The 14,567-nt window shown below is 40.9% G+C and overlaps 1 protein-coding gene across 3 annotated transcripts; it reads right to left on the reverse strand.

Annotated features, from left to right (window-relative positions):
- Positions 1-2,276: 2,276 nt before the first annotated feature.
- Positions 2,277-14,215, reverse strand: LOC106604550 (chondroitin sulfate N-acetylgalactosaminyltransferase 2). 3 transcript variants are annotated; one of them, XM_014199315.3, is made up of 9 exons: positions 14,081-14,215; positions 9,859-9,937; positions 8,978-9,688; positions 8,045-8,261; positions 7,846-7,947; positions 7,439-7,617; positions 7,164-7,258; positions 3,431-3,512; positions 2,277-3,337 (listed from the first exon to the last, which is right to left on the reverse strand). In XM_014199315.3, the coding sequence occupies exons 3-9, from the start codon at positions 9,627-9,629 to the stop codon at positions 3,045-3,047; spliced, it is 1,620 nt and encodes a 539-aa protein (XP_014054790.1). In that variant the 5' UTR covers positions 9,630-9,688; positions 9,859-9,937; positions 14,081-14,215; the 3' UTR covers positions 2,277-3,044. The 3 variants fall into 3 exon arrangements, with proteins under 3 accessions (XP_014054790.1, XP_014054785.1, XP_014054780.1); XM_014199310.3 differs by having other exon boundaries at positions 8,978-9,691; XM_014199305.3 differs by having other exon boundaries at positions 8,978-9,937.
- Positions 14,216-14,567: the final 352 nt, after the last annotated feature.

The raw sequence follows: 14,567 nt of genomic DNA on the forward strand, positions 1-14,567 counted from the left end.
TGCGTTATCTACTTTGAAAAACTAGCAGAAGTATTGCCCGACAGCGCTGCAGCATACTTGGGCAGGCTAGCCTAGCTAAATATGATGACTAAAGACAGCAACGTTACAGTATGGGGAGAATAGAGAACTCTATTTTTGCCTTTGTAATTTGCATTAAAATAAATCATTTGTCATTATTTCAAAAATATTAAAATCGATAAACATGAATCTTTTTTTTGAATCGAACTAAAAACCGAACCGACCTCAAAAAGCACAAATCGGGAAGCACTAAACTACTTGAATGTATTGGAGTGAAAAGAGGGTCAGTTGTGTTATTCAGTCAGTTAAGGTTTTCAGGAAAAGATTGAGCTCCGAGACTTTCAAGAACCAGACTGGAAACCTATATTTTTTCTATATAGAGAGAGGAGAGAGCAATGTTTTAATGAGAAAATAAGCTTTAAAAAAATTCAAAGGCTGTCATGAGGACTCGTGTGATACAAAAAAGTTACTGTGTAACCTGGGTGTCTTGTTTTGCACGCTTTGTACAAAATAATAAAATGCAGTACTACAGGATATTTCTTAACGTAGCTATTTATTAGCTAGCTACAACTGGCATGTTCACTTATCTCCAACCATGATCAACTGACCATGACCTAACCATTTGGGTGGTCTTAACCAATCATAGCACAGTATGATACGGCGGTAAAATGCATCCAATTATAATTCAGTATGTTTACACATGAATATTACACGGGCTGCATTCAGTTCGCTTCAACGTTTGCTACATTGCGTTACGATTTGTACTGAATTACACGATTCCCCAGCCTTTGACAGACATTTGCTCCCGTTTTGTTGGATGTGACCTGATCAATGTGTGTGACAATCTAAAATCGCAAACTCGTGCAGCACACCATATTACTGCCCTTTGGTCCAGCGTAATCACAAACGGTTTCCCATCAGTCTACGTTTGCAACCCTGTTACCTGCTATCCATTTGAAATCACAAAAATAAGTCAAACATTTTGCTTGCTATATATATATATATATGCGCCTAAGCTACCATGTATAATTTTTTTACACTGGAATGGGTAGTTCATGTTATTTTAATTTTATTAATAAAGATTAGACCATTTCAAAACATACAAGTATGGCAATGATGCCGATATAAATGGCTGCAAACATTCAGTCTCATCTTCATAACTGTATCAACAGCCTCATGAGGAATATTTAGTATGCTACATGACCAAAAGTATGTGGACACCTGCTCGTCAAACATATCATTCCAAAGTCATGGACATTAATATGGATTTGGTCCCCCCCTTTGATGCTATAACAGCCTCCACTCTTCTGGCAAGGTTTTCTACTAGATGTTGGAACATTGCTGCAGGGACTTTCTTCCATTCAGCCACGAGCATTAGTGAAGACTTGTGCCTGGGGGCATTGTCAAGCTGAAACAGGAAAGGGCCTTTCACAAACTGTTGGCACAAAGTTGGAAGCACAGAATCCTCTACAATGTAATTGTATGCTATAGCGTTAAGATTTCCCTTCACTGGAACTAAGGTGCCTAGCCCACACCAATGAAATACAGCACCAGACCACTATTCCTCCTCCACCAAACTGGCATCCACCAAACCCAGATTCGTCCACTCCAGAGTCCGATGGTGGCAAGCTTTACACCACTCCAGCTGACGCTTGGCATTGCGAATGGTGATCTTAGGCTTGTGTGTGGCTGCTCAGCCATGGAAACCCATTTCATAAAGCTCCCGACGAACAGTTATTGTGCTGACGTTGCTTCCAAAGGCAGTTTGGAACTCTAGAGTGGATTTCTTTTTTTAAATGCTTCAGCACTTGGCGGTCCCGTTCTGTGAGTTTGTGTGGCCTACCACTTTGCGGCTGAGCCGTTGTTGATCCTAGACATTGCCACTTCACAATAACATCACTTACAGTTGACCGGGGCAGCTCTATCAGGGAAGAAGTTTGACGAACTGACTCGTTGGAAAGGTGGCATCCTATGACGGTGCCACTTTGAAAGTCAGTAAGCTCTTCATTCAGGCCATTCTACTGCCAATGTTTGTCTATGGAGATTGCATGGCTGTGTGCTTGATTTTTATACACCTGTCAGCAATGGGTGTGGCTGAAATAGCCAAATCCACTAATTTGAAGGGGTGTCCACATACACTATATATATAAAAGTATCTTTAATATCCTCATCTCCAGTTAATAGGCACATATTCAGACAAATATGACATCCCTGGCTGCAAAAAAATAATTGATACATTATTCCATTCAAGATTAAACTGGCATTGAGTGGCTGCAAGGCTCAATTTAATGAAATACTGTGAGTCATCCTCAGAGAATAAATCAAGAAATGTCAGAAGAATGACACTTGTGCAAATTATGAATGTGCTGCATGCTTTTTGCAAAGCTTTGTTTCAATTGCTTCTTCAATCTCAATCCAATCTGGAGATTTTGTTACATTTCCAAATAAACAAATAAAAGCTGATAGGATAAAACTTCAATGCTGATAAACAAACACTGCCTCTGATGGTTCCTTTGAACAAATCGTATTCTAACATAAAAGGTCCCTTTTTTAATCACTGTACAACTTTAAACCAAGCTTGACATTATTACACAAATTAAACAATATGGCTATAGAGACAACAGGTTATAGTAGCGATTAAAAAAAACAAACACTTGTCCATTGATTGCTTGACCTCACAGGCAAGAACATTGCCTTGACTTGCTAATGATAGGTTATGCAAGTTTCCCCAGCTTCAAAGATGTTCCATTAGCCTTTTTGTGTTGTTGACGCAGGTAGTGCCATTCTCAGTCTCTTAATGTTTAAGTGGACACTTCACATTTACTAAAATCCATTTTTGTACATTCATAGGTGTCTTTAGCTGAGCTGTGAAATGTAACAGGATTGTGTGTAAACTGGTCTTCTATATAGTGCATTTTAATCATGTTAGTAACGACATGTGTACCTCAGTTCTTGTATTTAAAAAAAAAAAATTGCGAGGAGTTCTGATTTAGAGTACCCAAGATGGCCACCTAACGAAAAGGCATTCAGTTTTCAGTATTGCTCTGGGTCTTATAGGCCTGCTTGCGGAGGTGATTCTCGATCTCCTCGCGGAACACCAGCATGCCCAGGTGGGAATGGGACGCCTCGTTCATGGCTTTGGACTGGATGCACATGCGATACTGTTCTGGAGTCAGCTCGTCTGCACACTGCTTCTCGTGCCACAGGTGGAAGAGGCCGGATACCGGCGTACGCGTCACAATCAGGTCGCTCCGCAGGTACTTCCTGTACAAGTGGACATCTTCCACACCCCAACCTTTCACTTCCAGGTCAAAACCTCCTAGAAAATACAATACAATTGAGGGGTAGAATATAATTGTCACAGTAAAAATATGTAGCAAGCACACATAACTTATCAGTCAACACTGCTTACCTATATTGAGGAAGTCCGAGCGGTACTGACATGTCATTCCAAAGCCAAAATCTCTCCAGAATCCAGCATCTTTCTTGTGAATCTATACGGAAAGCACACTTGTCGTTTGAGAGTTGACTAATTTCAACATTAAGTAACAATTAAATAAAAAATATATATAGACAGTACCAGTCAAAAGTTTGCACACACCTACTCATTCCAGGGTTTTTCTTTATTTGTACTATTTTCTACATTGTAGAATACTAGTGAAGACAAAACTATGAAATAACACATATGGAATCATGTAGTAACTAAGTGTTAAACAAATGACAGCTTTGCATACTCTTGGCATTCTCTCAACCAGCTTCATGAGGTAGTCACCTGGAATGCTTTTCCAACAGTCTTAAAGGAGTTCCCACATATGCTGAGCACTTGTTGGCTGCTTTTCCTTCACTCTGTGGTCCAACTCATCCCAATCCATCTCAATTGGGTTGAGGTCGGGTGATTGTGGAGGCCAGGTCATCTGATGCAGCACTCCATCACTCTCCTTCTTGGTCAAATAGCCCTTACACAGCTTGGAGGTGTGTTTTGGTTCATTGTCCTGTTGAAACACAAATGCTAGTCCCACTAAATGCAAATCGGATGGGATGGCGTATCGCTGCAAAATGCTGTGGTAGTCATGCTGGTTAAGTGTGCCTTGAATTCTAAATAAATCACAGACAGTGTCACCAGCAAAGCACCCCCACATCATCACACCACCTCCTCCATGCTTCACGTTGGGAACTACACATGCGGAGATCATCCGTTCACCTACTCTGTGTCTCACAAAGACACGGCGGTTGGAACCAAAAATCTAAAATTTGGACTCATCACACCAAAGGACAGATATCCACCGGTCTAATGTCCATTGGTCGGGTTTCTTGGCCCAAGCAAGTATCTTCTTCTTATGGGTGTCCTTTAGTAGTGGTTTCTTTGCAGCAATTCGACCATAAAGGCCTGATACACACAGTCTCCTGTGAACAGTTGATGTTGAGATGCGTCTGTTACTTGAACTCTGTGAAGCATTTATTTGGGCTGCAATCTGAGGTGCAGTTAATTTCAGATTTCTGAGGCTGGTAACTCTAATGAACTTATCCTCTACAGCAGAGGTAACTCTGGGTCTTCCTTTCTGTGGCGGTCCTCATGAGAGCCAGTTTCATCATAGCGCTTGATGGTTTTTGCGACTGCACTTGAAGAAACTTTCAAAGTTCTTGACATTTTCCAGATTAACTGACCTTCATGTCTTAAAGTAAAGTAATTATGGACTGTTGTTTCTCTTCACTTATTTGAGCTGTTCTTGCCATAATATGGACTTGGTCTTTTACCAAATAGGGCTACTTCTGTTTACCACCCCTACCTTGCCACAACACAACTGATTGGCTCAAACGCATTAAGAAGGAAAGAAATTCCACAAACAAACTTTTAACAAGGTACACCTGTTAATTGAAAAACATTCCAGGTGACTACCTCATGAATCAGGTTGAGAGAATGCAAACCGTGTGCAAAGCTGTCAAGGCAAAGGGTGGCTACTTTGAAGATAAACAAATCAAAACATATTTTATGAGTAACCCTTTTTTAGTTACTACATGATTCCATATGTGTTATTTAATAGTTTTGATGCCTTCACTATTATTATACAATGTAGAAAATAGTAAAAATAAATAAAAACCCTGGAATGAGTAGGTGTGTCCAAACTTTTGACTGGTATTGTGTGTGTGTGTGTGTGTGTATACGTTTGGGGCCACTTAGAAATGTCCTTTCTTTGAAAGAAAAGCACATTTTCTGTCCATTTAAATAACATAAAATTGATCAGAAATACAGTGTAGACATTGTTAACGTTGTAAATGACTTTTGTAGCTGGAAACAGCAGATTTTTTATGGAATATCTACATAGGCGTACAGAGGCCCATTATCAGCAACCATCACTCCTGTGTTCCAATGGCACGTTGTGTTAGCTAATCCAAGTTTATCATTTTAAAAGGCTAATTGATCATTAGAAAACCCTTTTGCAATTATGTTAGCACAGCTGAAAACTGTTGTACTGATTAAAGAAGCAATAAAACTGGCCTTTAGACTAGTTGAGTTTCTGGAGCATAAGCATTTGTGAGTTCGATTACAGGCTCAAAATGGTTAGAAACAAAGACTTTCAGAAGAAAGTCTATTCTTGTTCTGAGAAATGAAGGCTATTCCATGTGAAAACTTCCGACTTCAACTGTGTAAATATAGTGGCTGCGAAAGTATTCACCCCCACTTGGCATTTTTCCTATTTTTTTGCCTTACAACCTGGATTTAAAATGGATTCTTTGGGGGTTTGTATCATTTGATTTACACAACATGTCTACCACTTTGAAGATGCAAAATATTTTTTTTAACTTTGAAACAAACAAAAAATAACACAAAAAAAACAGACAACTTGAGCGTGCATAACTATTCACCCCCGCCCCAAAAGCCAATACTTTGCAGAGCCACCTTTTGCAGCTGCAAGTCTCTTGGGGTATGTCTCTATAAGCTTGGCACATCTAGCCACTGGGACTTTTGCCCACTCTGCTTGAAGCAATTTCCAAACGCCTGAAGGTACCACGTTCGTCTACAAACAATAGTACGCAAGTATAAACACCATGGGACCACGCAGCCGCCATACCTCTCAGAAAGGAGACGCGTTCTGTCTCCTAGAGATGAACGTACTTTGGTGCGAAAAGTGCAAATCAATCCCAGAACAACAGCAAAGGACCTTGTTAAGATGCTGGAGGAAACAGGTACAAAAGTATCTATATCTACAGTAAAACGAGTCTTATATCGACATAACCTGAAAGGCCGCTCAGCAAGGAAGAAGCCACTGCTCCAAAACCGCCATAAAAAAGCCAGACTACGGTTTGCAACTGCACATGGGGACAAAGATCGTACTTTTTGGAGAAATGTCCTCTGGTCTGATGAAACAAAAATATAACTGTTTGGCCATAATGATCATCGTTATGTTTGGAGCAAAAAGGGGGAGACTTGCAAGCCGAAGAACACCATCTCAACCGTGAAGCACGGGGGTGGCAGCATCATCTTGTGGGGGTGCTTTGCTGCAGGAGGGACTGGTGCACTTCACAAAATAGATGGCATCATGAGGAAGGGAAATTATGTGGATGTATTGAAGCAACATCTCAAGACATCAGTCAGGAAGTTAAAGCTTGGTCGCAAAAGGGTCTTCCAAATGGACCATGACCCCAAGCATACTTCCAGATTTGTGGCAAAATGGCTTAAGTATTGGAGTGGCCATCACAAAGCCCTGACCTCAATCCTATAGAAAACTTGTGGGCAGAACTGAAAAAGCGTGTGCGAGCAAGGAGGCCTACTAACCTGACTCAATTACACCAGCTCTGTCAGGAGGAATGGGACAAAATTCACCCAACTTATTGTGGGAAGCTTGTGGAAGGCTACCCGACGCATTTGACCCAAGTTAAACAATTTAAAGCCAATGCTACCAAATACTAATTAAGTGTGTAAACTTCTGACCCACTGGGAATGTGATGAAAGAAATAAAAGCTGAAATAAATCATTCTCTCTACTATTATTCTGACATTTAACATTCTTAAAATAAAGTGGTGATCCTAACTGACCACTCGGATTAAATGTCAGGAATTGAGAAACTGAGTTTAAATGTATTTGGCTAAGGTGTATGTAAACGTCCGACTTCAACTGTACATAGACAATTTTTTCAGGTACTTACAAGTTGACTTTCAATGGGGGGAGCCAGCTCCAGATTTCCATAGACTATGGCAGGATTATACAAACTGAAAACAACCGGATAAAAGACTCTCTTGTCTACAAGAAGAAAACACAAAAAGGGATGGGTTTAACATATAGTATATTTTGGTACAAATTACATCCAAAATGCCCATAGTACACGTTTAGAAAAATGTCACACCACCTGAATTAAGTACTCATAATTAGACATTAGGAAACGTGAATGTGAAGGCTAATGTTTTGGTAGAAGGCACCTACTTGGAGCGGTGTGAAGACGGCAGGTGTTGAGATAGTCCAGTGTGAAGTAGATATCCACATCACAGAAGAACATCAATACGTCACCCTTCTTCCAGGTATGGGCACCGATGTCCAGGCCCCTGCCCCTGGAAAACTCCTCGTCCACTGGAATAAGCGTGTAGTTGGAAAAGCTTGCCTCCCTAAAAAACAACAATGCCATTTAAATAGAGGTGTTGTTTGAGCCCGAAACTCCCTTTTCTATAGAGCCAGGGGTAACATCAGTCAGTCACACTCAACCAAGCAACTGAAAACATTGGGTAGATTCCTTCCTTTAGTTGTCTTGACTAGAAAATAACATATGGACAAGTGAGAAATGTACAGCAGTAAAATCCCATAAATCCTTTCTTTCATATTAAAAGACAACAAACCTGGACATTTTTTCCAAATAAGACTTCACCTCTTGTAAGCCCTCTTGTCCAAAGTAGACCACCGTAAGATGGACTCGCTTATCGTGTTCTATGCAAACTTCCCTGCACAAAAAAAAAAAAAAAAAATGGTACCACAATCTTCACAAATACTAGGCGTAGGATGCATATTGCCCTTTTCACGTGACTCACCACCACTAACCTGAAGTTATGTAGGAACTGTGAGAATGCCTCTGTTCTGCCTGCCAACGGCACAATGATATTGATGATGACTCCAGACGTTTCTACGGACGTGCTTCTGACTTTCATTAAAGGACCAAAAGGACGGAAAAGAGTGACATGGCGGAAGTTGTCAGAGTCATCTTTTGCAAAGAAGAGCTCGTAGAGTGTGCCCTTGTCCCGTTCTGTTCTGTACAGCCCTGCCCACATAAAGGGGAAACATCAGTTTTGTCAAACATAGGGAACAAATATTGTTCAACTTTACAGGCTAGATTACATTTTTGCTGGCATGAAACAAGCAGATAGTGATCTGCATCAGGGGTTCCCATGCTGGCCCTCAGCCACTCCACATACACCGAGTGTACAAAATATTAGGAACACCTTAATTTTGAGTTGCATCCCCTTTGCCCTCAGAACAGCCTCAATTCGTTGGGGGCATGGACACTACAAGGTGTCAAAAGCGTTCCATAGGGAAGCTGGCCCATGTTGACTCCAATGCTTCCCAAAGTTGCTTCCCACAGTGTGAAGTTGGCTGGATGTCCTTTGGCTGGTGGATCATTCTTGATACACACAGGAAACTGTTGAGCTTGAAAAACCCAGCAGCGTTGCAGTTCTTGACACTCAAACTGGTGCGCCTGGCACCTACTACCATACCTTGTTCAAAGGCACTTACATTTTTTTGTCACCTGGATTCACCTGGTCAGTCTGTCATAGAAAGAGGTGTTCCTAATGTTTTGTACACTCGGTGTATGTGGCAGCACGAGCACATCTGATTTAATTGGTCAATTTATCATCAGACCCATAATTAAATCAGCCATGCTGGTAGTGGAATAAATAATATGTGGAGTGGCTGGGGGGGCCCCGAGGATCAGGTTGAGAACCACTGTTATACATTACCCCAGTATAGCGCTCTTACCCTCAGTAAAGTGGCTCTCGGTATAAGTCTGCCTCTGCATGGGCACATCATCCTCCTGGCCATCCTCCTCGTCTGGGTTGTTTATGACGTCCAGGGCCGCCTCAATGACCTCCACCAGCTCATCTCTGCGGTCCTTCCGCACAGGCTTCTCCTCTGGGTGCCTGGTCAGCCCCATCTCCAGCTGATACACCTTACTAGAGGTGAAGCTCTCGAAGGGGACCAGGGCGTACTCGCTGGGCAGCCGTGCACCCGTGTTCACCTCGGCTTTGTCGATCTGGGAGTGGAGGAACTCGAGGAGATCCCCAGGCTCCTGGTCCTTGGTTTCAACCAGCCCCTGGACCCCGGGACCTTCCTTTCTGTCCTGCAGGACCTTGAGTTTCTCACTCATCTCCTGGAGCTCCTGCTTGAGTTGGGCAATCTGTCGCTTGAGGCTGGCGGCGCGGTTGAGGTGCCGCTCCTCCTGCTCTTGCAGCAGTGCCTGGTAGTATTCCTTTCCATGGGACTCCCCTCCCAGGCCAGGCAGGACCAGGCTAACATCAGCTGGGGGAGTACACTCCAGCAGGTAAGCAAAGAGGAGGAGGACCAGCAACAGGAAGAGCCCCAGGAGCATCCAGCGCATCCGGCCCTGCAGCGGCAAGCTTCGCCTGGGCATCACACTCGCATGCAGTCTATGGTCGACAAGTCTGCATTCCCCTTCAACGTCAGGGAAATCTACTTTAAGATGTACAGAATTAGGTCCAATGCATATTCTAGGATTGTTAAAAAGTTCCCTTTAATTAACAAGTTATATTAGCAACTCAAGATGGATGTTTGTTCGAGCGCAGCTATAAAAAGCTATTTTGTTCATTCATGTCACATCATTCAGATAAAGTCAGGAACACCTCGTGTGTCTTCTTTGATGGGGAGTTACATTGTGAGTGGAATCCATTTTCATTCCTTCCATCAGTGTGTATTTAGAACCTTTAGAAGAAAATGCAAATCAGTAATCAATATGCTGACAACAAATTATGCAAGAAAATAAATGCTGGTGCAATAAATGTAATGTTGACCTAGCTCTGATTTCAAGAGGAACTTGAATTTTATGATATTTTACTAGGTTATACGAGCTAACTAGAATAGACTTTCCTCTGAACCACTTTCCCTCAATGTGATTTTGATTTAAGACTCGATCTCAGGGCTTTGTCATACAAAGCAGCAATGTCTACTAATATTCTTCTAGCAGGACTAACTATGACGTCACTTTCCTATGGTAACCTTCAAAATAAAAGCCTGCATTTCAAAACTTTGCAAGGTGGATAACTAATTCAAAAGATATTACATTTTATGACGTCATATGACGATTTCTCTTGTGCTCATTAGCAAATGCAATATTTTTTTGTTTGTTTACATGTCTATTTAAGACAACTATCTAAAAATACAGATTGCTATTTATTTTTTTATTTAACTAGGCAAGTCGATTCTTATTTACAATGACGGCCTACACCGGGCCAAACCCAGACGATGCTGGGCCAATTGTGCACCGCCCTATGGGAGTCCCAATCACGGCCGGTTGTGATACAGCCTGGATTCGAACCAGGGTGTCTATAGTGACGCCTCTAGCACCGAGATGCAGTGCCTTAGACCGCTGCGCCACTCGGGAGCCCAATTGTAATCGTTAAGGACTGGGGAGTTTTTCAGGATAAAAAAGTGGAATGGAATGGAGTGGAGTTAAGCACAGGCAAAATCGTTGAGGAAAACCTGGTTCAGTCTGCTTTCCACCAGATACTGGGAGATTAATTCACCTTTCAGCAGGACAATAACCTAAAACACAAGGCCAAATCTACACTGGAGTTGTTTACCAAGAAGACAGTGTGAATGTTTCTGAGTGGCTGAGTTACAGTTTTGTCTTAAATCTGCTTGAAAATATATGGCAAGACCTGAAAATGGTTTTCTAGCAATGATCAACAACCAGCTTGAATAATTTTGAAAAGAATGGAATGATGTTGCACAATCCAGGTGTGGAAAGCTCTTACAGACTTACCCAGAAAGACTCAAAGCTGTAATCGCTGCCAAAGGTGATTCTAACATGTATTGACTCAGGGTTGAATACCTATCTAACCAAGATATATTAGTGTTTTATTTTTCATGATTCTGTTTTACAAGTGTTAGAATTTTTCCACATTGACATTAGAGTATTTTGTGTAGATCATTGACAGGAAAGTACAATTAAATCAATTTTGTAACAACAAAATGTGGAAAAAGTCAAGGGATGTGAATACTTTAGTGTCATTTCATGAGGGCACTAAATAATACAGAGTATTGCTGACCTTTTACTACACTCATTCCATAGGCCACAACACAAATCACTGTATATTAAATACATATTGGCTTATAATGAAACATTTATTATTTGTGCTGATGTAAAAGTGGGGTTGGGTACTCAGTAGGGTCTGTACAATCTATATAAGGTGTAATTTCATGGGGCACTGAATAATACGGAGTGTTGCTGGCCATTTACTACACCCATTTGATAGACAACAAAGCAAATCACTGTATTTTAACTATATATTGGCTTACATAAAAATAAAAATGATTTGTGCTGATGTAAAAGTGGTGTTGGGAGTACTTTTTAGCTTACCCTGTTCACTTCCAGTGTGTAATAAAATGCCATTCCATGCTATCGACTTCCATGCACACTTGCCTTGGCCTAACTGAGGTGCCAAGTACTGTTTATAAGTAGGTGATTAGTTGAGAAGCCAAATGCTTCAAAGACACAATGAAAACAATGATGGACTGGCATACCTCTTAACAACCTAGATTAACCTTAATGCTGATGAGCCAGCTGCATCTTGGCTTTATACATTTAAAATCAGCCCAAGGCCAGCCTTAACATGTGCCAAAAATTGCATCAGGACAATTGCTTGGCCTGACAAATAAATAGTTTGCCTCTAGGGCTTAGGTTCTGGACTGAAAGTCACAGGAATCTGTTCTGTTTTTTGGCGATTGTGTGAACATTTTATTTACCTCCTCATAAAATATGTGCTCACTAAGAAATGCCTAAACTGATGGATCATACAGCCCATGTCTCCCAAATGTCATTTGTGAGAAAATACAAGTTATTATTACTTTGCCTTTGTCTTATTAGAAGTCCTGTCTTATTTTAAGCAACAATCATAAGTAGAAACACTTGTTTCAGTAAAAAGCTGAGGGATGGTGCTGGAGAAATGTACTACTCTCAAATTCATAGACAGAGCTATGGATGCAATGACTGACCATCCATGATATCAAAGTTTTAACCATGTTTTGCGGCTACAGTTGAAGTCGGAAGTTTACATACACATTAGCCAAATACATTTAAACTCAAATATTTTTGGTATCTCACATTGTTCTGGTAATTCTCACATAGAAACTTCATCAGGAGGAAGGATGTTTGACATGCTTTTTACATTTCTATCTCAATTTTTGAGAAGATGAAAGTGGATATTTTAGGCTCTTTTTAGACCTAAACACACCTCCTGTAAGACCCTATCTGTGAACTGTGTAAGATTTAGATTCATGGAATAAGTCCAAACAGTTCGTTATCAGGTAATTCACTTGGTGAAGGTCTCACCACACCCAATGATGTTGAGGAATCAAGTTTGGTGTGACAGGAACTACCAAAGCAATTAACATACAAATGAACATGCTAATGATCAGATTAGGGTTAGGGCATAGATCAAACAGGTAGACCTAATGCTGGACCCTGAGTTAGGAACATGGCTACACTGCATACAAAGACATCGATAACTAACCCAAGATAGACCACAGCCTGTCTTTTCCAATGGGAACAAGTGAGTCATAGTGGACAGAACAAGGAATGAGGTGGGCAGAGACAAGCACGAGCTAGCGAGATCCTACTGGCCCATTCTAACCGACATTTGCATATTTCTGTTAGGGAATGCCTACTCTGAAGTGCGCTTGTGCAATAACTCAATTCGCCTTTGCGCTCCTTCTGAACAATGCCGTTTTTTTTTTTTTTACTTTGGCAAAGAGTAAAGTCTACAAAACTTTGACCACTCTGTTCGTAACATATTCTAGTTTTGGGAAAAGATAACTTTATTGAGATCAAATGTGTCATTGATGAGAAAATGAGTATAATGTTGGCCATAATCCATCTTGTTCCATCTTCTCCCACTGCTGGCCACTGGGCTTCCTCTCACTACCGTATTTGGTAGTGAGTGGAAACCCGAAGCTTCACCTTTATACATCCGGGGAAATATCTGTCTCATTGTTCTATCTGTTCTGCTGTAGCAGGACTCCGTATTATTCAGTGCCCCATGAAATGACATCATATATAGACTCTACAGACCCTACTGAGTACTCCCAACCCACATTTCCATCGGCACCAATAATAGTTTTTTCACTATAAGCCAATATGCATTTCTTATAGAGTGAATTGCAGTGGGTGGAGTAAGGAGTCACCAGCACTCTGTATTAAACCCGTTGTCCAGCACAATAGACCAATTTAAGTTTTGTAGACTATTGAGTAATTCCAATGACATATATTTGTATTTTATTAAAAGTGTATTTCTTTACATATAGCCTACTACACAATAGCTTTCAACATATCAGTATTGGTGTAAACTTTCTAAAGAAATGTTGATATGAATATTACAAATATTAAAAGTACGTCAAATTATCAACTTATTTTTTTCAAAGGTGGTTGCAATGTTGTGAAAAACAGTTGTACTCCACCGGAGTGCCAAAACATATCTACATTCCCAAAGTGTAGGATGTCTTTGTAGTGGAGCCTATTATTTTGAAAGATAATTCCGCGATCCTGCTGCCAGGAGAACGGTAACGCAATGTCTGCTTATGTAACTGTTACCTCTTGGAAAATAGCTAGCTAACAAGCTACACTACAACGTTAGCCGGGCCTATTTGAGCTTGTGGCTAGATAGATAACAACCAAACTACAAAGGGAACCAGAGTTGGCTAGCTGGGAAGCTAGCTAACACCTAGATACGTGTAAACAACGGCTTGATTTGAGCTGGTACAGTGCCACTGTTGTTTAGCTAGTTAGCTAGCTATATATCAACAAATATTTGCGTCGAACAGTAAATAATATTTTTAGCAAATACTTACTCATATAGTCAGACCTCCTTTCAAGGAATAAAAAGCAGTAACATCAAAAGGGATGCTAAACAACGCCACAGAGGAAAGTGGACTGGTCGAAAAAACTATACTTCCGGGCGGCCAAGGCGTTTCTGTAGCTACTTCTAAATAAAAGTTCATACATTTGCAGAGAGCAATAGGCGAAATCTTCATAAAAACAACATGAAGTTTTAAAACACAAGTGAAAGACGTATGACACAGCCAGCAATGAATAAAAGACAACTCAAGTTAATCAATCAATTATTAAAGTTAATTAAAAGTATAATAAGTGCAATTAAAGGGGTGGCAGGTAGCCTAGTGGTTAGAGAGTTGGGCTAGTAACCGAAAGGTTGCTAGATTGAATCCCAGAGCTGACAAGGTAAAAATCTGTTGTTCTGCCCCAGAACAAGGCAGTTAACCCACTGTTCCTAGGCCCTCATTGTAAATAAGAATTTGTTCTGAACTAAAGGTGCGGCAG

This window comes from Salmo salar, chromosome 01, assembly GCF_965601325.2.
Source record: "Salmo salar chromosome 01, fSalSal1, whole genome shotgun sequence".
Classification (NCBI taxonomy): domain Eukaryota; kingdom Metazoa; phylum Chordata; class Actinopteri; order Salmoniformes; family Salmonidae; genus Salmo; species Salmo salar.

Coding starts and splice junctions, on each gene's coding strand:
- LOC106604550 (XM_014199315.3), bottom strand. CDS start 9,629: ATGCCCAGGCGAAGCTTGCCGCTGCAGGGCCGGATGCGCTGGATGCTC. Junction 8,262..8,977: donor CGAGAGCCACTTTACTGAGG/GTAAGAGCGCTA, acceptor TTATGTGGGCAG/GGCTGTACAGAACAGAACGG. Junction 3,338..3,430: donor CTCGGACTTCCTCAATATAG/GTAAGCAGTGTT, acceptor TGTATTTTCTAG/GAGGTTTTGACCTGGAAGTG.